The sequence below is a fragment of the Protobothrops mucrosquamatus genome, unplaced genomic scaffold (genome assembly GCF_001527695.2).
Source record: "Protobothrops mucrosquamatus isolate PMUCROS unplaced genomic scaffold, P.Mucros_1.0 scaffold_27, whole genome shotgun sequence".
NCBI classification, from domain to species: domain Eukaryota; kingdom Metazoa; phylum Chordata; class Lepidosauria; order Squamata; family Viperidae; genus Protobothrops; species Protobothrops mucrosquamatus.
This window is the reverse complement of record NW_015386103.1, coordinates 321755-348893: the sequence shown is the minus strand read 5'-3', so window position 1 is coordinate 348893 and position 27139 is coordinate 321755. Positions and strand designations below refer to the sequence as shown.

Here is a 27139-nt window from a genome sequence, read left to right as displayed (position 1 = left end):
AAAATGCATTTTCAAAAGCCTCCAAAACATCCTTCTCCAGCTTTGAAGGATGATGTGCAATATTTTAAAAAGAAGAAAAAAGTAAACTACCAGCTCTGCTAGCACTTATTATTGTATTTATTGTATCTTTAGAAAATAAATATAGCTATTAATAATGCTAATTTCATCATATAAAATTTTATCCATTGTGTTTTCTGAAAGCCATAGTTTCCAAAAACAAATTTTGACTAGATCGTATCTGCAATACTTAATAAGTTTCAAGCCATTAGAAATAGAATATCATCTAGCCCATTTTTAACCTTCTTCTGTAGATAAAATACATCAAGTGACTTCCAAAAGTTGCTTCTTACCCAGTAGGTCTAAAGTCAGGCAAGGGTCTGTCCAGCGGCAAACGATCACTCAGGTAGGCATTGTAACCATAATACTGGAACTGTTTAAGGGCAATTCGTTGGTTCTCAGGGCTCAGATCCTGGCCCCAGTGAGCAAAGAGGGATGAATCAATAAATGCGTCTGCAGGATTTTCTTCTGGCTTCAGCGGTGCTTCTGTAAAAAACAAATGCACTGATGTAAAGAAGGAGTCAATTTCAGTCAGAATTTGGTGCAACTTTTATGGTTTACTAGGGATGTGTTGTACTTTATTATGAGCCGTGGTGGTGCAGTGGTTAGAGCACAGTATTGCAGACTAACTTTGCCCCCTGTTAGGAATTTGATCCTGACTGGCTCTAAGTTGACTTAGCCTTCCATGGTAGGTAAAATATGTAAACCATTCAGAGAGTGCTGTAAATCACTATGGAGCAGTATATAAGCCTAAGTGCTATTACTATTTGCTATCTATCTATCTGTCTGTCTGTCTGTCTGTCTGTCTGTCTGTCTGTCTGTCTGTCTGTCTGTCTGTCTGTCTGTCTGTCTGTCTTTCTTTCTTTCTTTCTTTCTATCTTTCTTTCTATCTTTCTATCCATCTATCTATTAGCATCTTGCTGCAAGACAACTCTTGGATCTAGAATATTCCCACCATACCTCTCTGCACCTTCTTAGAGAAGCTGCATTTTTTCTGGTCTTACATTTCAGCTGAACAATACCAAGAAATATTCATGTCTGAAGTTAAGAAGGTTCCAAATTGGAGCAAGCGAGGAGGTATTTTATTTCACACTCATTATTGTGTGAGCCAGGAAAATATGTAGCTTCTTTAAGGAGACTCTGACTGGTGAAATGTAATTGTACCTTGTCAGCGGTTCCTTAACTTAAAGGTATACTTTCAGGGAATCAAGCAACTGCCAGGGAGAGATCCAATTTCTTTAAAAGGTACTAAACATGTGTAGCAAACGTCCATGTATCTCAAGCACTTTTTCTCATTCGGATCTGAACAGCGCATATAATGGCTATCAAGCTTTGTGAGATAGCCAACATCAGCTACAAATTGCCACTTGAGCTAGGCAAACTACACCAAATTTAACTACAGGTTTATTGCTGTTTTACTACTGAGCCGTGGTGGTGCAGTGGTTAAAATGCAGTACTGCAGACTATTTCTGCTGACTGCCAGCAGTTCGGCAGTTTGATTCCCACCGACTCAAGGTTGACTCAGCCTTCTGTCCTTCTGAGGTAAAATGAGGGACCCAGATTGTTGGGGGCAATATGCTGACTTTTAAACCACTTAGAGAGGGCTGTAAAGCACTGTGAAGTGGTATATAAGTCTAAGTGCTATTGCTACTGCTATTATTAATGCATTAATCTGAACATTCTGGCTCATTTCTGTCAGATTTTATCAAGTTAATTATTGCAGTGTTTTTTTCACCATACCGCCTTTTCCATTCTGCATTCCTTAAAATCCCTGCATTGACTTTGGTATTGCATTTTAGTTCCTTATATTTCCCTGTATCACTGTAATTTTAGAGTACCAATATTGTAGGTGTTATATAATCAATCAATCAATATATACTGCTCACAAAAATAAAGGGAACATTTTACCATGGAACTGAAGGGGTTTGCGTTCCCTTTATTTTTTTGAGCAGTATATTATGGATCAATAGCCATTATATGAAGACTCGGGCTGTGATTTATAATGCAGTAGCAATCTTTATTTTAAGATAATCTAAAGATAATCTAAAGATAATCACTCAGATACCTTTTAATTTAACCAAGGAATATAGCTAATTAGTATTCATTATGGGAAAATATTTTAAATTTCCAGAAATCCCATAGATTCTCTTAAGAAACATTTAATCAAATGCAATAATGTAGGCACTTTTGTTTTAGAAAGATACATTGATGCCCATTTTTAAAATGGAGGTCATTTTGATAAAAGGTGTTTAAAGGCAATCAAAATAACCAGAAAAATAACCAGGCAAGAAAAAGATAAAAGGTTCACTGCTGGATGGCATGACCAATCAATTCAGAATAGAGAAATATCCAGTGTTTTATATTCACAAGATCAATTATTAGATGAGATTATATTATTTGAGAAGCAGAAGCAGGTACAATTTGCATTCCCTTTGAAGGCTTCTGTAATAAAGAAAATACAAAAAGGTTTTACTTCCACACTACATTTCCCACTGCTGAACAAAGACCCAAGATACCTAATTTTATAAAATATCACTATTATTTCAAATACTAAATTATATAAGCAGGTATTATGCACCTTCTAAAGTCATCCCCCCCGTGCATTTCAATGTAAGAAAAGAGGAGGAAAAATGTATGCTTCAATCCCCTGTGGATGAACTATCAGAAAGGATTGATATATTTTTTAAAAAAAGAAAGGGGGGGAGAATAGAGGAGGTTGAAATGCAAAATCTGTGTCAGGTCATGGATAATCACGGAGATGTTATTCAGACGCAAGGCTTTATTATGACTTCACATATCACAAGTTGAGTCATTCCCCATAATTTATTTCAAGACCTGTAAGGTCTTTTGACATATCGGATCAACATACTGCAAGCGTATACGTGTACGTTGCTGGTGATGCAATCAATCTCATGTTAATTAGCACAAAAACCCTTCAGTACAAATCTGACTATACTTTGCTAAGCTGATTTTTATAAAGTTATTCAAGGTGACATCACATAATGATTTTTAGTATGTGCAGCAACCAATCCACCTACTCCAGGAAGACTGATCCTCTTGATTATTATTGTTTGGCATGTTGCCTGAAGAGCTGTTGGGACCTAAAAAAAAACCACTGATGAAATGACAAGAGAAAAGACCCAAAGTAAAATGGAGAGAGAGCTTGTTTACCGTCTGGATAGGCCATTTTAACATTCACACTGAGAAAACATTTAATTATATCCATGGAAGACAGAAATGAGAACTTCAATATTTTATTTCTGCCAGGATTACATACAAGTGGATTCATCAAGCTAGCAATGAAATAAATACATTTTCATTTTTTACTGAACTTATTTTAAAATCGATTCTATTGATGTAAATAAAAGCAAATGCCCCTTATTTTATATCGATAATTATCAGTTTATTGCAGAAAAGATCAAGTACAAACACACACACAAACTCAATTCCTAAGACTTTTCTTCCAGCCATTCTGAATCAGAAGATAGAGTCAGATATTCTTTTCTCAGCTTTGAGGTTGAAGAACTTGCTTAATGTTTATGTAATGGTTCTGTCTGATCTGAAGCCCACTAGTTTTTGCCACATAGCTTCAGCCCTTGCAAATCTATGAATAACATCCATGTAGTTTTCTGACAATATAGAAATGAGAAGTACCCACTCCATTCTTCAAGGAAATATTTGGGTCTAATTTCCTTGCGGTCTCCAGTTCATTATTCTGTTTCACCTTTCTGAGATCAGCCATTGGCTAGGTGCTACTACCTGCTGTAAGTTGATGAAGAATTGAGAAATATTGAAAAAAAATGAAACATTAATTAAAGGACGGAGTTCTTTAGTGGGAGGTACCTTTGAATCATTTTTGACTCCTGACAACTACATAGACAAACCTCCAGTAGACACCAACTCAATGGCACAGCATTATCCTAACTTCATAAATTCAAACTAGAAACTAAATTAATGTAAGAATATATAAAATAAATGCAATCCATTCAGAACTAAAGAAAATTTTACCCCAGTATCTGATAGCTTATGTACAGGCAGCATTGTGAGGTAGACAAGAAAAGAAGCATACCCATATGAATTAATCCTACTTTATTATAAGATTGCATTAACAGAATCCTGCAAGACTGAAAGTATTCCTCCCCTGACCTCTCTCTTTATTTTCTGGAAAACTAGAGGGGGTTCAGAAAACCTTCTGAAACACTTTTCATGCTTTTCCCTCACCTCCAGCCTCCTATCAGACTGTTCCCTAAAATGGAAGTCTTCTTCTTGCCTCCCAAGGTCATTCACACATACCACTTACACAAACCCAGAGCTACTCCATCTTACTGGGATTAAGACTCAGCCTGATCCTCTTCCTTCAGACCCAAACATCCTCCAAGACCGGACAGCATTTCAACATCATCATTTCATTGACCCAGGTTGAAATCTAAAGCACTGGCAACATGTGATCTCATGTTGGTAAATAATGATCACGGTGGTGGGAAAATAGGGCTCTTAAATAGCTGAACAACTATGTTTTCTTCTCCAACCCACTCCCAACACTAATTTTTATTAATCTTGCTGCTTGTTGGTTTAATCCATGCCATAGACGCCTACTAAATCTTTTAGTATGTTAACAGGGTTTATTGCTTCTCCTTATATAAAGGGATTGCTATGCAGCATGAAAACACGGCAGCAAGGTCGTTGTGCAGGGCAAGAGGTCATTGAGAAAATAAAATATTGCAGCCCTGAAGTGTAACCCACTGTTAAAATGGTTGTCCAGTGGTGGGTTGGGACTGATGTAGAGCTCTTTCGAAGAACAATCCTTAGTACAATCCAGCTTCTGTTGTGGTGATAGAAAAGCTGCCAGCATAATTATGAGTCTGACAGGCTCCCTCTGCTCTGTTTTTCTAACTGACAACTGTTGGAAAAGAACAGGATAGAGTTGCCTCAAAATAAGCCCGAGGATACGTTGAGGCCAGTGCTGTGGAGACAGGGTATAAAACTAGAGCTGTCGGTCTAATATAATAAATGACAAATGACAAAAGTTGCACATAGTTCCATTCAGAAATTTCTCAGATTTTTCAAACTGTAGCAGAAATTAATTTATTTAAATAGTTCTTCAGACTTCCCAGGTCATGAATAGCATGTTTGTACCTAGACCAGGGCTTTTCAACCAGTGGTACGGGTACCACCTGTGGTACATTGGCACCTGGCAGGTGGTACGAGAACATCCTAGAAAAGTGGTAGTGGGGGAAGAGAATGAGCTGAACCGGTAGCAGCACCGCACAAGCCTGAGCGAGAGATGGCTGGAGCTGCAGGGCTGTCAGGGCTCAGCGGAAGTGCCAGGATCGGCTCAGTGGAAGCTCCAGGATCAGCACCAGGCTCCAGCTGGAGCTCAGCGCTGATCCTGGCGCTTCTGCTGAGCCCAGAAGAAGGGACGATCAGCTGGAATGTTGCAGCATCTCCAGGGTTTTGTGATTTACATTCAGATGCTTGGCAAATGATTCATATTTATGATGGTCACCGTGTCCCAGGGTCATGTGAAGTGACCAAAACCTGCTGCAACTACCCAGCAGATGGGGGGGGGGGATAAAAACCAAACACCCCCCCCACCCCACCCCCGCTGCCAATCCTCAACAGAAGTGCTCACAACAATGAAAACCTCGGACAGGAGGAAGAGCACTGCAGGCAGGTGTCTTGCTTGGCTGTGCCTTGGGGGGCACTTTTTTCAGTGCTATTGTAACTTCAAACAGTCACTAAGCGAACTGTTGTAAGTCGAGGACTACCTGTACTTTATCACTTTTTTCCTTTTTTGGGGGGTCATCAAGTTTTTGACACCTTGCTAGGCGACTGGTGGTACTTGGATATTGCCATATCCTAAAAGTGGTACAATGAGTAAAAAGGTTGAAAAGCCCTGACCTAGACATCAGACACACCAAGATTCAAATTAGACCAACGACTCTAATCACAGCAAGCACTTAATTTTTCAGTCACCAGGTTATCACATTTGTTTGTACATCTTGTCAAAGGGACAAAACAATAGAGTTCTCAACAGAGCAATAAATACTGGTGTTTGGAAACTGCCACCTTGATCAGCTATCTCTTCTGCTCTATTTAGAAATGGCATTTCTCTGCTATTTCTCATTCCAGCAAACATTTGTGGGGATATGATGGGTTTTTAATTGCTACACTACCTGCTGCTTGCACATTGTTTTTCTTTTCATTGTTGTGTTGTGATTTGCTCTTTGGAATGGCCATGCTGTGTTAAGGGGTTTTTAATTTTATTTATTGTGGATTTGTGGTCTAATGCTACGGTGTAAGCCACTTGAAGACCCAGGTCTAATAACCTGCTTTTAATCTTTTTGTTGCATCTTAAATGGAGAAGATTAAGCTACTGGCACTTCTGCAGGACTTTCTTCATCCTCCTACCCACAGCACCAACAAGAAACAAATGTGTCAGCTTTCAGTTGTCCTAAATTGGTAGCACTGCTTAGTTTGTTGTGGAATTTTGCTACTAAGATCAGCTCCATTTCACTTCTGGATGAAATCGGGAGGGGGGGGGAGGAAGTTGACCAGGCTGGCCTGTTGACAGGCAGATCAAAATGATGATGACTATGACAGTGATAATGAATTTATTTAGGAAAGTACACAGAAATGCGTGCTGTTTTAAAAATGAAAGCATGCATTGTAAATATAATATAGCACATTTTTTAAAAAAAAGCATGCATTGACAGCAGTTCCAAACAAGATAAGCAATTCCACAGCTTGTCTTTCATAGTCTCTTTGATTTTAATATAGAGCAGAGATATTCAGCCAAGGTTGTCTCACTTTAGCTTAGTGCAGATATTGTTCATGCAAACTATATCTGTACTGAATTGCCTGCTCTATCCAGCTTGTTTTTTTAAAAAAAACACAGTATATAATATTTTGTCCTGCATTGGCCATGGATGCAATTCCAGATCAATGGTTTAACTTTTATTAGCAAATTCTCCTCCTTCCAAGCTTCGTTCTTTCTTGATTTTTGTGAGAATTAGACATCTGTAAAGCATTCTTATCTAATGCTTTTTGTGCATCAGAATTTTCTATAATTTTTCCTCCTTGTAATGTAAGCAGCACATTGTGGATTAACATTAAAAACTTGACTATATGAATAGAATAGAGCTGGAAGGGACCTTGGAGGTCTTCTAGTCCAGCCCCCTGCTCAAGCAGGAGAACCTATACCAGTGATGGCGAACCTTTTAGAGACCGAGTGCCCAAAAACTGCCCCTGCCCCTGCTCCACCCCCTTCCCCACCCCTGCTCCACCCCTACCCCACCTGCCCGCAGTGCCACTCATTGCCTCCAGGGCCTGTCGCAGATTGCCCAGCAGCGCCATGGCAGCCACGCCCTCTGCCCGCACCCCACAGCATCAACTGTGTGCAATGGGGCATGAGGGCAGAGTCTTGTCTACACTGCCTGGCTGCCATGTCCTTGACTGCACTGCTCCACGTGGGCCACGCTCGGGGGCGACCCTTCTCCAGGAGGGCTGCTGGTGAGGAGGGTGTCATGGGGGGAGGCAAGGCTGGGGCAACGGCATGTGTACCCACAGAGAGACTCCGAGTGCCGCCTCTGGCACCCGTGCCATAGGTTCGCCACCACTGACCTATACCATCTCAGACAAGTGACTGTCCGGTGTCTTCTTAAAAACTTCCAGTGATGGAGCGCCCTCGATTTTTGAAGGCAAGCTGTTCCACTGGTTAATTGTCTTCACTGTTAAGAACTTTCTCCTTAATTCCATGTTGCAGGGGAAGACAACCAAGAGATCTCTTCTGGAGATGTTTTTAATGCACTCTTCAGTTCATAGCAAGGACCAAGCAGAGAGTCTGACAAGATGTCCTTCAAATTCCTTACAATTCTCTTGCTTCTAAACTGGGAGTTCACATTTGCAGAAGAAATTAAGTCTGGAAATCAACAATTCGCATGCTTCCCCTCTTGCTTCAGGAAAAGATAACAGTAAACACAGGACACACATTCCAATTTGCACACAAATAGTACACTGGAGCCAAAACCCTGTGTCAAACCCTTTGTTAAAAAAATGGTTTTCAACAAAAATCCTGTGCTATTGCAAGGTTTGAATGGTTCATCAATATCCAGGTTGATTCAGGTCAAATTTTACTAATGCTACAGTTCGCTAGCAAAGCATTCATTCCATAAGGTGATTCTGAAAATGCTGAACCAACTCTAACCGCCCTAAGCTTGCAGTGCAATTTCAGATTTGCATCCACTCATTCCTGCCCACAGAATAAGGTCAGGACGCAGAAAGTGTATTAGATAAGATGATGGCTTCTTCCCAAGTGACTCAGACTAATTAATTCCCTACGTGCTGCTTTCTGCATAGAAAACAAAATACATTTCATTCCATCTCTTCTTTGAATAAAACTCTCTATGTATACTTATTGAGCAGGGATATCCCACCATCAGCCAAGGAAAGTATGACCAAAAATACATTATTTATTTATTCAATATATACAGCTACCTATCTCACATACATGACTTAAGGTGGCTCACACAATAATAATAAAAAAAACAGTAAAAAGTAAACAACTAAAATAAAAACCGTTAAAACAATCAAAACAGTATAAAACCTTAACACTTAATTTGCAGGAGAGTACAGTCTATATCAGTGGTTCTCAACCTTTTTAATGCCGCGACCCCCAACCGGTCGTAAGTCGAGGACTAAACCGGTAGTAAGTCGAGGACTAAACCGGTGCTAGCAATAGCACTTAGACTTATATACTGCTTCACAGTGCTTTACAGCGCTCTCTTTACAGCCTTCTCTAAGCGGTTTACAGAGCCAGCCTATTGCCCCCAACAATCTGGGTCCTCATTTTACCAACCTCAGAAGGATAGAAGGCTGAGTCAACCTTGAGTCAGTGAGACTCGAACTGACGAATTGCTGGCAGTTGGCAGTCAGCTGAAGTAGCTTGCAGTACTGCATTCTAACCACTGAGCCACCAGGCTCATTGATGATGATGATGATGATGATGATGATGATGATGATGATGATGATGATGATGATGATAAGACAAAGAGCTGAAGGTAAGAACAAAATACAAAGACCAACAGACAGAAATAGAACAACTGTGGCAAAAGAAAGCAAGCAAAGGTAGTACCAATAGTAATAGTTTTGAGTGCAATCCCAAAACAACTCCTTGAGGGAGATGGGAGAAACGTGAAATATAGACAGACAGACAGATGATATAACTGGAGCACCACATGAACATTATTGGCACAGACAAAATCACCTTCAGTCAATTGCAAAAGGCAGCTTTACTTGGAAGAACTTTTCAATCAGTGGATAAAAATGCCAAATCCAGTCTGAACATCTGGCTGACTGTGCGATGAATCATAATCTCCCAGCAAGGCACTATCTTAACATATTCTGAGGAAGATGAGAGTGATGGCAGAGGTTCAAACATACTGGACAAGACTCATCAGAGGAGTCTTGACAAAGAGTGTCTTTCCCACAAACAATATGTGAGACATAACTTTCAGAAACCTATAGTGGATCAAACATTGCCCAGGCCAACAAGTACTGTGCTAGGTGTTGGAGTTTCTGGACATCAGGAGACAAATCAATTACAGGATTTATGACTGCTGGCTGAGCAACCAGGGCCAGCAGCTATAGAACTACTAGAAAGAAAGGTAATTTACTTGTTGCAAATATGCAGAGATTGAAAACAAATAATGATCTGTTATTACAGAACAAGTCCAACAAGAAGAGGATATCTAAAAAGAATAAAGCAGTTCTGGGAAGAATAACAGGCAGAATCAGAAATAACAAAACAGAGACTAGCAGATCAACGTCAATTTATAATACAAAATAAAATATTCACAGAAGTAGAATTGGAAAAACTGCAAAGATCTGCCCAGGGCAAAGAAATCAAAGCCTTGCCAGAAGTAGCTCAGACAAAAGAAACAAATCAGGATGGGTTATAGTAGAAGAATCCAGCTTTGCTACTGAAGTATTTTCATTCTCACACCAGGTAACCTCTTATCTACTGTACCTTTTCCTCAGAAAGAACAAAATACTATAACTAAAAAAAAAGAAGAATTAGACTGAATAATAGAGCATCTAGAACAGTTAAAAACAACAGAGAAAGTTTGCCTGCATTGAAGCCTGTTGCAAAAAAACAGGTAGAACAAGTATTAAAATATGCCACTATTATAATATCAAAGCTAAGTATCAGCCCACTTCAAGAAACAAACTGACTGTTGCACAGCACAGCTTCAGCTATAACTGAATATCTTGGATGCAAAAATCAACAAACAAGAATAAAAAAAGCCAAACAACGCATCACCAAAATGGAAGACCAGGTTGGAAAGTAAGATCAGCATGCTAAGATCAGATGCAAGCAAGCTAGAACAGATGAAAGAAAAGAAACTGAAAAATAAGAAGACCAAAAACACCTGATCAAGCAATATCACCTAGGGCAAGGGTCCCCAATCCCCGGGCCATGGCCCACTACCGGGCCGTGACGTGTTCACAATCAGGCTGCCTGAAGCAAAGGGTGTGCACACATGTACACGCAATCCCACACACATGAGCAGTGGGCAAGCATTCACGCAAATGTTCCATTTGTGTGAGTGGTAGGCACGCATGCTTGCTGCTTGTGCAAATGGAGCTGCATGCACGCTTGCCCACCACTCACACAGAACCAGCCCCTCTCACACACACACATTGCCAGTCCACAAAGCTGGAAAGGTTAGGGAAGTCTGAGCTAGAGACAAGGAAGATCAAGGAAGCACCAGAAAGCAGGAAAGTAACAATCACAACCAAGAAAATCAGCAGATATGAAGGTTGAACTGCACATTATCATCAGAATCTCCAATTTCAGTCGAACCAGAAATGTTTCCACCAATCCATCAGTGGAGAGACTGCAATGAATCAGCCAACAATTTATAAAGAAGAAACAATGCAATTCTAGGCATACTCCCGGTACACCACAAAGAAATACAATAAAATGAAGCTTGGATGAAGGAGATGGAGAAGGGGAAAAAAAGAAATAGAAGTGAAGAAGAAAAAGAAACATGGCAAGGCAAAGTATTGCATAGTCAACGCATACAAAAACTTGCCGGCAAAGTAGATAATATCAAGACCTGGCAATGGCCAAGAGCAGGAAAGATGAAAAAAAGAGATGCAGGGGCTAATTCTGCTTGCTCACAACCAAGCCTTAAGAACAAATGCATACAAATCTAGAAATGAAAAGAAAGCAACAAATAGCAAAGGCTGCCTCTGCAAAGAAGCTGAAGAAACATTGGGCCATTTAGTCAGCTGCTGCAAGAAGATTGCATAGACTGATTACAAACAACGGCATGATAAAGAAATAACAATGGCACATTGGGATATCTGCAAGAAATAATATTTGCCTGCAAGCAAGAGCTGGTGGAACCATACAACAGAAAAAGTAATAGAAATTGAAGAAGCTAAAATGCTCTGGGACTTTAGAATTCAAACAGAGAAGCACCTGCCACATAGCCAGTGGTGGGATTCAGCCGGTTCGCACCGGTTCGGCAGAACCGATACCTAATTTTTTGATGAGTTTGGCGAACCAGTTATGATAAAACTGAGTTCTTGTGGCTGCACATCACATGGTGCATTGTGCCGCTGCTACCATTCACGGCAGGCCACCGCATTGCTCTTAGCGCCGATCACCCTGGTGCTGCCATTCACGGCAAGAGGCCATGCAGTGCATCATGCCGATTGCACCACTGCTGCTGCTCATGGTAGGATGCTACATGGCTCTTTGTGCTGATCGTGCCACTGCTGCTGCTCATGGCAGGATGTCATGTGGCTCTTTGCACCAATTGAGACGGCGCCACTTCTTGCTGCAGGAAGCCGTGAGCAGTGGCACTAGCAAGATGCACCGTGTGGCCTCCTGCCGCAAGCAGTGGCACCAGTGCAATCGGCATGATGTGCTGCGTGGCCTCCTGCTGTGAGTGGCAGCACTGGCACAATTGGTGTGATGCGCTGTATGCCTCCCTCCATGAGTGGCAGCACTGGCGTGATCGGTGCGATGCACTTCGCGTCCCCCTGCTGCAAGCAGTGACACTGGTGCGATCGGTGTGATGCGTTCTGTGGCCTCTGGCATGATCGGTGCAACGAGCCTCACAGCCTCCTGCCACAATTGGAATCCTATGCCTACAGTGAAAAGATGGTTAAGGATAAATGACACAGCCAATGATGCTCGGATAAAAGCGAAGAAAATTGCAAGGACACCAATCAAGAAGCAATATGGAAATATCTTAAGTAACAGTTTTATTGTTTTTGTCAGGTATTATTTAATATTTTTTCATTAATATTTTAAAACTCTTTCTATAACTTAATCTAGTTTTGTGTACCTCTTTTATTGTTCTTATTTAAGTATTAAATGCATGAAATAATAAACTATCTTTCAGTATATCGGTTTTTTTATACTTAAAATGGTCATTAGGGCAGAGAACCAGTTTGTTAAATTATTTGAATCCCACCACTGCACATAGCACCCCAAACTTAACAATTGTTGATAAGAAAGACAAAAATGTCTAAACAGTGAGCCTGCAGATAGCAGAGGAGAACAGAAAGAATGGGAGAAAATCACAAAATAGAAAAACCTGCAAATAGAAGTAGAAGGCTATGGCAAAAGAAAGCAAAGATAGTACCAATAACAGGTCCTTTTAATCCCAAAACACCTGGAGCACTGCTTGAACATCATTGGCATTGCCCAAACTCCCATTAATCAATTGCAAAAGGCAGTGTTACTTGGAATAGCGTGATGACACCAACAGGCAGATGCCTATCCCAGGTCCTTGAGAAGAACTCAATAGGTAGGTAAAAGTGCAAATCTAGTCTAACTATTTGGTTTACTGTGTGACCAATCAGAACAATAAAAATAGTAATAATGGGATATGCTGCCTCTTCCATCATGGATGTCAGGATATTCTTGGGTGGACCAGTCAGTACATACAAAAAAAATATATAAACTTTATCCATGTAAAGCAAAAACATGCATTAAACTAGTAAGTAATGGACACATGGTGCTATGTATGTGTATAAATGTTATAAACAATGCTGGTATCTGTTCCTGTAGGATGGGTCCAATGAATATTGATAAATAAATGTTTCCTTTACTGTTGGCTTCCACTTTTCATTGGGCATGGAACTGTCATTACACTATCCAGCTCAAATAAGTTCTTTACCATGTCTATACATTAAACGCATGACTAGGCAACAGAGCTAATCTGAAATTAGACCTGAATTTAGTCCTGAAAAAATAAACATAGGTATTTACGCATGTTGATTCCTACTATATGTGAAAAGAGGAGCAAAGTAGTTTAAACAAATAAGGCTGAAGCTGGCAACCATATTGCATATCCATATCACTTCCCATTATTGCTTCATACAACAGTCATCTTTATAAAGCAGATATCTTTCTATGTCTCATTTTTACTCCCAAAGCAGACATTTTCACCCACAAACATTCTGATTTATAAAACAAAGCTAGCACTGATTCTTCAAACCAGCTATGTTGCATATTACTTGAAGTCAAGGACTGATCAATAAAAATTCCAAAAGGAGGCACTGCTGTGATACAGGAGTGCATATTAGACAGCATCCAAGCAATAAATTTCCCTAGCAATACATCTACTTTAAGTGGCATAAATGATGGTGGTGTACAACACAGGAAGTTATATAAAAACTTGGCTCAACCTATTCCACTTTTTAGCAACAGAGGTTTATATTGCTGCATTTCTACAGAAGTCAAATGCCAATCATGAAGATATTAACTGGACAATTCTATAGAAAAATAAATCCCAGTTGTAAAAAAAAAAGTGACAAGAATGTTCTCCAGAGAGATATAGAAATGGTGTTAACATGCCTAAAAGGTGGCATTGTTAAGCTTATTAACACAATTGATTCTTCAGCATTTTTTTCCAACAAATTCAAAGAAATTCCTTTAAATGAACATAAGAGAGATAGATTGCAAGTGAACTGTGAAACCATTTCAAAGCTTTTAAAAAATTATTTTGGAAGTTGCACCATTAAACTGATGCTTTCTATTCTAACACTGACATTTATAAAGAGAAATTGTGTTAATCTGAAGCTTTAAGCTCTGGAACATGGTTTTAGAATGTGCCTTTTTAATTTTTTCCCCCATGGAAACTAGTCAACTAAAATAAGCACTGCTGCTTGTGCAAAGGGTATAACAATTAAATTTGTTTTGTCAGGGAGAGTTGTGTTTGTTTTGCTTCTTTATTTGTTCTGCCAATATTGTTAGGATAATCAGTGTTGAAGAAAAAGATAGATTTATTGCAGTGTGTATCCATAAGGACTGCAGATTAGATGGAAATCACTAGGTTATGAACAAAAAGTAGGTTTCAGGAAAGCCCAATGAAAAGGCCAACATTTGCTTTTTTAAAACAATTAGCAATGTTTGGATTGCTATATATAAGCCATAATGGCTACTTTTAAATGGTGTTGCTCTACGGATGTTTCTAATCGGCTTCTTAAAATGAGCATTTTATTTGGAGATTACCATGCCTAGCCTAACTCATAAACCCTGGCATAATTAATCCTTGTGCAAGCTAGATTTAAAGAACTGACAAACCCTTACAGCAGATTGTTCCAACTCTTGTTATGACCAGAGAAACACAGATTCCTTCACCCTTTGCAAACAGATTGTGAAGTCTATGTAAAACATCTCATTTTTTCTTTAATTGAAAAAGGGTACATTACAGCAGCATAAAGTGAGCCAATGTGTAGTCAAGATTCCATTTGATTGGCAGTACCAAGAAAGCAAGAACAACAAGGATTTTTGTCAAGTTTACTTAATGTTAGTTTCAGGTAAATACAGAATCTTAAAAACTGTGATGATTTCCCTGTCTCAATGATCAAGAATTAATTAAGAGAAAGTGTATTTGAAACATGTTCTGTCCAACTCTCAGCACCTGGGGTGAGCTGCCTTTTCTGAGATAACCATGCAACAACCTCAAGTTTAGCTTTCCCACAATCTCTTACATCCCTCTTTCTCAACCTTGATGGCTTTAAATTGGGTGGCCTTCAACTCCCAGAAGCTGGCTGGGGAATTCTGGGAGTTGAAGTCCACCCATCTTAAAGTCGCCAAGAATGAGAAAACTGTCTTACATGAAACAAATAGAAAGAGAAGCAAGTGGAGATTTTAAATAATTTTTAAATGTTTCAAGCCTTTAGAAAAACTTCTAAAAGTGTTCAGTATTAGCTAATTCTTAGTTTCATAATTGTCTTAACAAAAACAACAACAACAACAGAGTTGGAAGGGATCTTGCAGGACTCCACACCCCTGGTCAAGTAGGAGAATCTATACCATTTCAGACAAATGATCTCAAGTGGGCATCAGTTACACATAACCTACATTTTAAGGCTAGTCATTAGGGACTGGAGACAGAATCTGAGGGATAATATTTAACCTGAGCCTGCCTTAACCTGCTATTTCTGCCTGAGAATATAACAAACACATAACTTCAGCTATGCTCCCCACTTCAATTTGGTTTGTAACCTATGCACTCTAATTCCTAATTCCCCAAGACGAGATGATCTCTGACTCTGCAGAAAGCATTAGTTGGCAGAGAATTTCAGGATTTTTCAGATTCTTTTTTTAACATTCAGACCTCATTCAAGGAGGCTGGCAAACAATTGACAGAAATACTGAAATGCTCTAACTAAATTCTAAGGCTGTTTGCCCAACACCAACAGTGTAATACACAGAAATCTTATTATTTTTCTATGTTACGATGCTGTATGCATACAGCCTGTCTTCTGCAAGGAAATACACATCTGATCTTTATAAATAATTGTATTAGATGAGAGCGAAGATCCACATAAACCAGTTTCCTGTTCCAACAATGGCTACTCTTTAAGCAGGATGCAGAGGGAATAACATTCCCAACTGTCCCAATAGTTAGGACTTAAAAATACACTGTCTCAGATTAAGAAAAAATGTTTTATTTTGGAAATTTACAAAGATAGATGGACAGATGAATAGATGGATGGATGGATGGATGGATGGATGGATGGATGGATGGAGAGAGAGAGAGAGAGAGAGAGAGAGAGAGAGAGAGAGAGAGAGAGAGAGAGAGAGAGAGAGAGAGAGAGAGAGAGAGAGAGAGAGAGAGAGAATCCAGCTTTATTGCTATATGATTCCCAATTTGGATCAAGACAAACTTGAAAAGCTTCATTCTTTTTGTTTATATATTAAACTTACATGCCTCCTATCTTACCTAGATTTATACATCTAAATGTCCTCCCTTGCATCTAAGTTTGATTTAAAATAAGGACTAATTCTATCAAATATTATTGTGCTAAGCATATATACCTATAGCACAACCATAGACTTTCAACATATTTGCTAAAAGGATATGGTTGCAAAAAAATGAGTTCCATTCCCTAGCCTGAATGGGTGCGCTCATGGGTAGTTCAGGCTAGTTTCAATTTTCCATCTCCAGTCTATAGTTGTTGCTTTGGAATGTGAGATGGAATATTTAAATCGGCCTTCCGCTCTCAATTTTCTGTTCAGTGCTCAGGCAAATACACTCTAGGCAATGAAAAAAAAATCCTGTCTGCTGAAGCAAGGATAGCAGTGATGTGTTCAGAATTCACAAGCGTTGCAATCGTTTTGTAAGAAATACTCCTACATATTTCATACCACAGAGTTGACATACATGGATTTTACTTAGAGAGATCTCTATCAGTAGACTTGGGAAGAGAGACTGCATCGTTCTTCCCCCAGTTTGGCCCAATACAGATATATTGGATTACAGGTCTTAGAATCCCATGTCCAGTATGTCAGATTTGAAACAGGCTAGCCTATCTTCTTACTGCATCCTTAGGAAAGCTGTTCTCTTCCTAATTGTTAGCAAAGTAGTATAATATCACAGAGTGACCCGATAGCCATTTATTTTGAGTAATCTTTAACTTTTTACAAAAATACTTTTGTAGATTGTTTTCAATCACAGGATAGAAAGAAAAAGGTGAAAGAATGGTGAGAATAAGCAGCAATACGAAAGGCTAAATTGATGCATATGTTGATACTTTTTGATACACACTTTGTGATTTAATTAGTATGAAACACCAGATTCTATCATGATAATGTAATAAAGAAATTGCTACTTGAAGGAACTGCAGACAGAACATTGAATAACAGCAATGAGTAAGCAAGTTCAAAATCTCCCACAGCTTTTGGCTCTGTGCTTTGTAAACACTCGATCTTGTTAATGACTTTTCTTTTAGAATGTTCTTATTTATTTGCTTAAATTGCACAGGGTATCATTTTTCTCAGTGTATATTGCATTGGATAAATTGATTCATCATGTTGAAGAACTTCTTTATTTTTCTACAGTGGCAGCCAATATTTCTTTCTGAAATGCTCTCCCCCACTTGACTCCCTTCAAGAATAGCACTTATATACCACTCCGTAGTGCTTTATAGCACTCTCTCAGCGGTTTACAAATGTCAGCATATTGGCACCAACAATCTACATCTCATTTTACTGACCTCAGAAGGATGGAAAGCTGAGTCAACCTTGAGCTAGTCAGGATCAAATTCATGGCTATGGGCAGAGTTAGGCTGCAATACTGCATTCTAACCACTGAGCCACGAGAAGCATTAGAACTGCACTTCCAGATTTCCCAGCCATACTGGGAGCTACTTTTCTAACAGATTTGGAGGATGTGAAGTTGTAGAATGTTAAATAAATATTCAGTATATGGAAACAAGTCCCTTAACTATTATAAATGATGCTGCCAGAATGACTGCAAATAAGGCCCTGAAAGAAGAGGTGGGAAGAAAGAAATTGGGTTTGAAATGGACTTGAAAAGGTCTAGACTGAATCTGAAAATCACAGATAATGCTTTTGTGTTGCAGTAATTACATAGCATGGTAGAATAAAATGAAAATAGAATTGCAGAGTAATATCAGATAGAGTCATAAGGACTGGAGATCAAGTAGCCAATTCCCCTGCCTAACACTGGAAACCATTATAACGGCAGCCCTGACAGAAGGCTATACAACCCCTATTTAAATGCTTACAGAGGAAAATCCATTACTAAATAGCTATATTAGGTAGGTAAGATGTTGCAAAATGTTCTACTTCTAAAGAAACTCTAATAATTCTGCCCCTTCTCTACTTCAGGGGTCCCCAATCCCCGGTCCATGGACCAGTATCGGACTGTGGCATGCTAGCAACTGGTCCACATAAACAAGCAAAGCCCCATCTGCAGGGTGCACGCAGCACACAAAACAACACACCCTCTGGTCCACAGAAAAACCTCTCTCCACGGACCGGTCCCTGGTGCCCAAAAGGTTGGGGACCTCTGCTCTACTTGACAATCTTTGAATATTTGAAGACAACTATCATGTCTTTCTGTATTCTTCTCTTCTCTGGGCTAAATGTATCTAATACCTCCAACTGTTTCTCCTAAGTTTTCTTTTCCCACAGGCCTCTCACCATCGTAGTTTCTCATCTCTAGACCTTACCCTGACTTATGAGTTCTATAAATACTATCTTTGTATTTATATTCCCTCTTTAAAATGTATCTCTTTCAGTGTTCTTGTCTCAGAGAACAAAGGAAATCACATATATACTGAGCTTTTAACATAAAAGGAGACGGGGAGGAGAAAATTAGTTTGCTTCCTTTACTTCACAGTGGGAACCTCCAATTTTCTCAGAAAATGGTAAGATCTCCCCGATCTTGTCTAGAAAACTGCTATTAGATATTAGAAATGAGATTTAAAAAAATTACAGGATTTTCATTTCATAATAGTAATTTGGAGAAGCAGAAATTATTCCTTACTCAAAGACTCTGATTTAAGTACATTCAATCTTTTTTATGTCATGATCACTGCTTCCTTTTTCTCTAATTTTATATGAAGACCAAAATTAATGAAAACTTCATTTAATCTCTCTCTCTCTCTCTCTCTCTCTCTCTCTCTCTCTCTCTCTCTCTCTCTCTCTCTCTGTGTGTGTGTGTGTGTGTGTGTGTGTGTGTGTGTGTGTGTGTGTGTAAAAATCAATCAAAGGAACAGAAGACAAAGTATACATACACATAATAATATGAATGTACCTAACATTAATATTAGGAATAGAATAGAATATTCTTTATTGGCCAAGTGTGAAGAATTTGTCTCTGGTGCATAAGCACTCAGTGTACATACCAAGTAATGTAAACATAAGATACCAATAGGAGAAGGTAATAGGAAAGATGAGAAGGATGTTAGTAATACAGCCCGACTACATGGGTAAGTATCCTTAAACATAACAGTGTTGTGGGAGTTAGGTTTTTAGCAGAGTGATGGCATGAGGGGAAAAAACTATATTTGTGTCTAGTTGTGTCTAGTCCAGGATGTGAAGGGTCTGTAGATATTTTCTCAAGCCTCCTTCTGACCCTTGCAATATACAGGTTCTCAATGGAAGGCAGGCTGGTTGGAATTGTTTTTTCTGCAGTCCTAACTATCTGGTCTGTATCTGTCTTGTTGGATTATAACCAAATAGTTATAAAAGTACAAATGACAGACACAATAAAAAGAAATAATGTTTGAAAAATTATAAAATAACCAAACATTACAACCAAATGTAACTATTTTTCAAAAGTCTTCAAACTTACCTATTTGTCAAAACTAACTCAAATATTGACATGCAGTGCATATCAGCAATCCACTATTACAAGTGATTGGCAGATTTCTTATTCAACTGATCTACAGTAATAATTTTAGTCAGCCTCCATGTCTCAAAACTCTGCAGTTCTTGATATCAAGATAGGTTAACAAACAAGAATTGATCCAGAGTATTATTAACAAGCCTGCTGATTTTACCCCCAAAATCTGCTAGTAATAGGACAAATCAAAACTATATGACTAATATTTCAATTCCTGAATTTCATTTGCAAAAGCAAGGCAATTGTAACGAGAAATTATAAAACATTCACTGAGGTACTCATTATACAATAATTGCTTTTGTTTCATTATCTTCATTTTAAGGTCTTAGGAAACTAATTTTATATTATTTAAAACAAATTTCCATTTGTTTACTAGGACAGAACATTCAAGCTCATTATTTTGGAGGTTGCATAAATTAATAATCTCAGTTTCATCCACTTTTAATAGCTACCAAAAATTCAACCAAAATCTCTAACCACTATGGAATTTTAGCAGCAGTCATGGGATCTGGATGAAATGGAGCAAATTACAAATACTTGAAATGAATAAACTAAGAAAGAAATACTTTGAGATGAAGAAATCTTATTTTTAAAACTTTGTTTTATCAAAATTACTTCTGTACAGTTGAGTTGATCCAAAGTATTAATGCTCCTAGTTTACCCATAAAATAGACCCACTATTAAATAAATAAACTAGATTTGCTGCTTTATGATCCAGTAATGGAGACTAATTTGTGCGTAAGCTATCTTTAAAACTTTGGGAACAAAACTCAAGCACAAACTAGCCTATATTTATGAGTTAGCTAGCAGGAAAGAAAATGCTGGCCTTCTCTCCATTTTTTAAAAAATAATATTTTATTAGTTTTCTGGTTTTACATTTAAGTATTTAGAAAGCAACATGGTGGCTGGGTTAATCAATAGTTCAATAACATACATAAATCTTTAGTACAAATCTCAAGTTACGACATCAAATATTCCCTCTCTTTTCCCCATTAATATCTTCTATCTCATATTTAGGCTGATACAATTCTTATTATATCGACTAAGTAAAAACATCATTATTACATTTATCAATAAATTTTTAGCTTACACATATCTTAATTGTGTTTACCTTCAATCTTTATAGACAATCAATGTCCTGTTATTGGTTTTTTCCCTATTTTAATTTCCCATCAATATTCAAATTAACATTTGATATTTATAATTTCCAAGCTTTAAGTAACCAAAGTTTCCCTTATCTCAATTCATAACAAAATCTAATATTCAAAATACACATCTTATCTATTTGAGTGTAGTCTCGTTCTATTTTCTAAAAGTTATCTATTTTCCACCATATTAAATCATCTAATTAATAATACAGTATCCCCTTCAATAAGTCAAAACCATTATATATATTGTTTGGGTTAACCAATAAATCAAACATATTCATGGTTTTTTTATTTGAGTCTAATTTTTAAATATTAAACAAATAGAATCCTGATTTTCAACTGATTTCCAAATATTTTAAATTAAATGACCAAAGTTCCCCTTATCAAAACTTCTCCCTTTTTCCCTTTTCATACCAAAGTCTTGTTACACATCTTACCTATTCAATTATAATGATACTTTATTTTCTAAAAAAAAAATTGTTTTCCAGCATATTCAGCCCTCTAATTAATAATATGAAATCCCCTCTAATAAATCAAAACCCTAATTTTCTTCAGCCTTATTCTGGCTTTCTTCCTTTGCCAACTCACCTTCCATGTCAATGCTTTTAAATAATCAAATAGATCTCCCTCAATTATTATATATATTATTTGAAATAAGAGAGACCATTTAATTGCCATTTTTTTTAAAGGACTAGCCCATTTGTGTTCATTAGATCATCTCGCTATTAGTCCAATTTCCCATGATTGTCTTGATATGTTTATCTTCCATTCAATCTGTTCTTTTTCCTTTTCCTCAAATTTCTTCTGATTTATATAGAAAGTCTTTTCCATTTTCAGTGTTGTCACTCCCTTTTCTGGATTTTCCATTGATTGGGTTTGTTGATTAATTGAGTCCTCTGTCTTAGTATTTGCTTGTTCCACTTCTCCTGTTGTTTTCTGTGTTGTTAGTTCTTTGGTTGTAGTCAAGATCTGGGTTTGTATATCTAAACTGGCATCTTGTTCTTTTACGTTGCATCTTATTTTGTCACAAGCTGAAAGAAAGGTTTCATGTATTGCTTTCAACATGAAAAGGATCTTTTCCTGATCTTCACCCATATTCTCTTAATAGAAATTCCCCACATATAACTCTGAAAGTCAGTAAAGGTTTACATTCATAGTTCAAACAGGCCAATTATGCTGCCCAGAAATGCTCTTTACAGCTGAGTTTCTCACAGCTGGTATCTATCAAAGTCAAAAGAGTTTTATCTGAAGTCTGGGCTTCAAGCCAAGTCTCTTTTAGGCAATAAAAAGTTGTAATACCATACGCCACAAGATGTCACCGATGCCGTTTAATGTTTTTTAAGTCCAAAATTTTTATAATCCTTTTTCAGTTTTATTTCCTTTTTTAAAATAAAAACAAAAGTGTCTAGTAAGAATAATAAAAACTTTTGGTCCCCAGATTTCAGAAACATATAAATCCAATTAGACTAAAATTGTTCTTATAGTGCTTTAACTCCCCTGGGTAGTCAGTCACCACAGTTCTTAGAGGGTGGGATAGAAATTCCCTTCCCTCTCTCCTCACAGGGGAAAAAAAACTTTGGGTAGCTATTACAGGAAAGAAAATATTTAGAATCTTAAAGACAAGATCAGATCTCACCCAGTTTCATCCGCATTGCTTTAAAAGTGCTTGATGGTAAGTTTGACTTCAGCTGTCTGCAGCTTAGTGATGAGCCATATTGCTGTGGCTGGTCTTTCCTCTGCCGATTTGGAGGGCTACCCCAGATCAAGCGGAAGGCTGCCACCCTCTGCGATCAAGCAGGGGTCCTCTCCTTGCTCATCACCCCTACAGGGTGACTTTCGACCCTTTCCAGGGTCCCCCAGCAGAACGAAATTGAACGCAGAAGACAGAGCCCGCCTTCCAGCTTCCGCAGCAGCTGCGATGGCAAACCGGAAGTCCTCTCCATTTTTTTTTTATCTCTGTGGCTATGCAAGTTATATTATGGGAAGGAAATAATATGATAAAGTGAATTGGTAATAAATGATAATATAACAAATTGTCAACAGACTTATCCCAGCATCATTTTCTGGCATAAGGCTTTCTCTCCAGTCATAACTAAACCATGCAATAGGAGACAATGGTTTGATTGTGTTCACAGGTTGACATACTGAGGTTTACAGCTTTCTTCAGTGTCTTTGAGTATAAACAAGGCACACGGTATAGCAAACAATAGCATTTAGACTTATATACTACTTTACAACACTCTCTGGGCAGTTTACAATGTCAGCATTATTTGCATATTGCCCCCAACAATCTGGGCCTTCATTTGGCTGACCTTGGAAGGATGGAAGGCTGAGTCAACCTTGAGCCCCATCAGGATCGAACTCTGGGCTGTGGGCAGACTTTGGCTGCAATGCTGCATTCTAACCACTGCACCACCAGGGTGCAGTGTTTAAAGTCACCAGTATCTTTTAATGAATACCCAGGGCAGGTTAGGAGATGTCAAAGACAACAATTACAACTAGAGATATTGCCAGATATTGTCAGTATACAAAACACTTCTTCTTTCAAAGCCTGAATATGTTTTGCTATTAGGGTTGGCATTTTACATCATATAAAGAATGGTACTTACACATCCCACTTCACAGCATAGCTGTTACTTTTCTACCTCCCCGCACCCCATAATAATTACAATCCGTTGCAAAATATTTTCCTGTCCTTTCGCCCCCTTAAATAATTGCTGTCAAGAACAAAATTACATTGTAACCTGGCAGATCTAAGCATTTTGTACTGATGGAATTACTATGATAACATGAATGCAGGTCAAAGGAACATTTGCAAAGAGTTGATCCCTTCTTCTATATCTCTGTCCCCCTTCCGTGTCTATTTAAGTCAAGAAAAAGAGTAACGAACTTAAAGAAGATTGTATGGCAGCCAAAAGGCACTCTGAAATGCACTTTGTGGATCAAAGGAAAGTTTTTGTGTACTGTGATTGTAAAGAGTAAAAAGATCAGCATAAAATCAAACATGACAGCATCCACTACTGTGCCAAAGACTAGTTTTTTCCCCCTCAGTTAATGCAAAGCCAAGGAACAGTAATACATGCTGAAGGGTCCTTGATGCAAGGTGAACAATCTCTATGCACCAAATATTTACTAGTTTACTATTTCAGTGTCCTCTACAGAAATCAGGAACAGTTGCAGCCTACAAGTATGCTCTTTACCCAAAATTACATGACCTGTAAATGGTATTTTGGGGCCTGGGAGTAGCTTCATCAGTTTGTCTCATAATAAATAGGTGTTTCTTTAATTGGCCACCCCTTCTCATTTTGTGAGAAGTTCCATTATGTATTTGTATTTATTAATCAAATTTATGTAGCTGCCCATCTCACAAAAAGCGAGTGTGCCCTGGGTGGCATACAACGATCAAATAAAACAACAACCTTGGGCTGGTTTTGCTGGAAACATGTGGATACCAACGAGAGAAAGAAAAAGAGGAACACCAACCCTCAAACTTTCAATCAAAATACTGTGAAAAACACACTACCCATGGATAGATTCAGCCTTTAAATTTTAGTATGTTTTAATTTTCACAATTGGCTTATCCATGGGTAATGCATAGATTATTCAGTTTCAAGGTATTTTGATAAAAAAATTCAGGAATTATCTACAGATGGGCTCATTTGTGAGTGTATATACTTGAAATAAGCCAATTCATGGATAAGTCAAACACAGTTTTTGGATGTATTTTGACACATACAATTCTTGGTTTATTCATGACTATATACAGTAGCTGTATTTGAGGTAGGTAGGTAGGTAGGTAGGTAGGTAGGTAGGTAGGTAGGTAGATAGATAGATAGATAGATAGATAGATAGATAGATAGATAGATAGATAGATAGATAGATAGATAATTTCAAATGTGCCCAAAATCATTTCCTACTTTCCCTTTGAACACTTGATTTATATCTCATTTTCTCTTGTCAGTTATTGTCCTGACTGCTCTTCTGCCATTCCTATTGAAGATTTTAGTGTGCAATATACAAAATTCAAGTAATCACTGGGAAAAAAAACAGTATACATTTCCTCTTTTAAAAGCACCATATTACAGTATGTTCTATAAGGCATATAGAGGGATCCATACAGATCACAAATGCCCAAAGCATATTTCTGGAGTTTTTACTTGAAAATATACACAAACATCTGACTTAATGATGCCTGCAATACAAGTGATCTCTCTTTTCTACTGATTTTTTTTTTATATTCATAAGGAAATACATAAGCAAGCATGGGGGATAACAAAAGGAGAAGAGTGGAAAATAACTGTAACTTATCCCAAACTAGTGCAATCTGAATTCAAAATTAAATATAATACAACATCAATGTTACATAGGAAGAGGTGTTTTTTTTTACTAATTCATAAGATTTATATATATAAATGAGAAAAGAAATCAAGAAATCCTTATAAACTCTCCTTGAAATGAAAAAGAAGAGAATGCAAAATAAATCTTCCTGACTGTGGCACTGAACAATTTGCAGAGCTTTAAAAAAAAGTTTTCAGGACACCATTCATCATCAGTTTAGTTTAGCAAGCAGTAGACAAGAACCTGAAAGGATGTTAGATAAAAGGATGTGACATCGAAGGGGTCATGTCTTACACAATATGAACTGGCATGCAATCTGACGGCTCTTCAGCCTTACATTCCCTTGAGTAGCCAAATGAACAAAGGAGGTTTTGCCTACTCTGTTTCTCAACCAAATCTTTTTATTGCTGCAGTTTTGTATTCCTGGATAAATAAATAGCTCCCTGCAGAGTGATTCACAATGACAACTCACTTGCTAGTCCAGCTACTGATTACTGCTTACAGCAAGCATTAAAATATAGAACTCCGGGGTCTGGGGGAATAATTTCAGATGCAGGCACAAAAACACCTAAAGCTACCTTTAGTTGGGTTGCAAAAAATCCAGGCAACCACTAAATGTCAGCAAAGGATATCCTTTGTTTTCTATATCCTTTTCCTGCCATCTGGTGATTATTCAGATGTTTGCCTCCAAGAGACAGGAGCCAAATTTTGCTTATTAAATTAAGTTGCAACATTTTATATTATGAATGTATGTATATTATACAGAGTATCAGCTGTATGTCCCAATGATTTATATTCATGTCTGTGTGTCCATAACCTCCAAACTCTGAAATCTTTGAGAGTGCCTTTATATAGGCAGGTATAAGTTTGAAGGATGCTCCAAGTATACACTGAAAATATTGTTTTATGGAATACAGGCTCAGATACAAACTGAGAGATGACTTATACTGTGATTTTGAAGATACTACTAAAAATAGCCTCATCATCCACAAGTCATCGTAGTTCTTGCTCTGACATCTAGAATGCTAAATTTTAGTTCCATCATATTGTATGCACTGCCAAAACTTAATTCCAGATTTCTAATGACCACAGGGAGAAGAGACATGTAAAGAGGCATTGTGATTTCATATCTCCCAAATTAATCAGTGGAATCACTTGCCTCCAGAGGTTGTGGGTGCTCCAACACTGAAGATTTTTAGAAAGAGATTGGACAATCATTTGTCTGAAATGGTATGGGGTTTCCTGCCTGAGCAAGAGGTTGAACTAGAAGACCTCCACAGTCCCTTCCAATTCTGTTATTCTGTTAAATCACAAGGTAAATGTTACATAAATGAAAAAAGGAATGTATAAAGATGAAGACACATACTGAAAAAAACCTGAAATGCAATATGTTGACATCAGCATTGAGGAACAAGTTGAAAAAGAAGGGTTATGGAAATACAATGTTATGCTAATTATGTTTTATTTATATGACTTATAAGGCCACCCTAACAAAATGCAATTCTGGGTGGCTAACATAGGATTAAAAACAAAACAAGATAAACAGCAAATATAAAAGAACCATACAACAGCACCATCTAAACAACACAGAAGATGAAAAAGCAACATATTCAAAACTGGATCATCCAAAGTTTTTACTCTGTGCTTAGGAGGAAAACCATGTTTTTAAAAGGTTATGGAAGCCAGCAGGGGCCTGGGGCCATCCAAATATCATGGGACATGCTGTTCCAAAGGACAGACACCACAACAGTCTCCCGAATCCTGTTATTGTTGTTTCATAGTGGTAACCAAAGCATGCCCAGTTGAATCTCATGCAACAGGTAGACATAATCAGAGGTTAGTGCCAAATTGTGTACTAGTGCTACACAAGAAATGCTACTCCACTCAGATGTGTGTGTGTGGGGGTGC

General features: G+C 37.9%; 1 protein-coding gene across 1 annotated transcript in view; it reads right to left on the bottom strand.

The window, feature by feature from the left end:
- Nucleotides 1-27139, bottom strand: part of GALNT18 (polypeptide N-acetylgalactosaminyltransferase 18) — a 318489-nt gene that overhangs the window by 135104 nt on the left and 156246 nt on the right. Inside the window, exon 2 of the mRNA XM_015832460.1 lies at nucleotides 351-543. Within this exon, the coding sequence (XP_015687946.1) occupies nucleotides 351-543 (193 nt within the window). The remainder of the gene's footprint in view (nucleotides 1-350; nucleotides 544-27139) is intronic.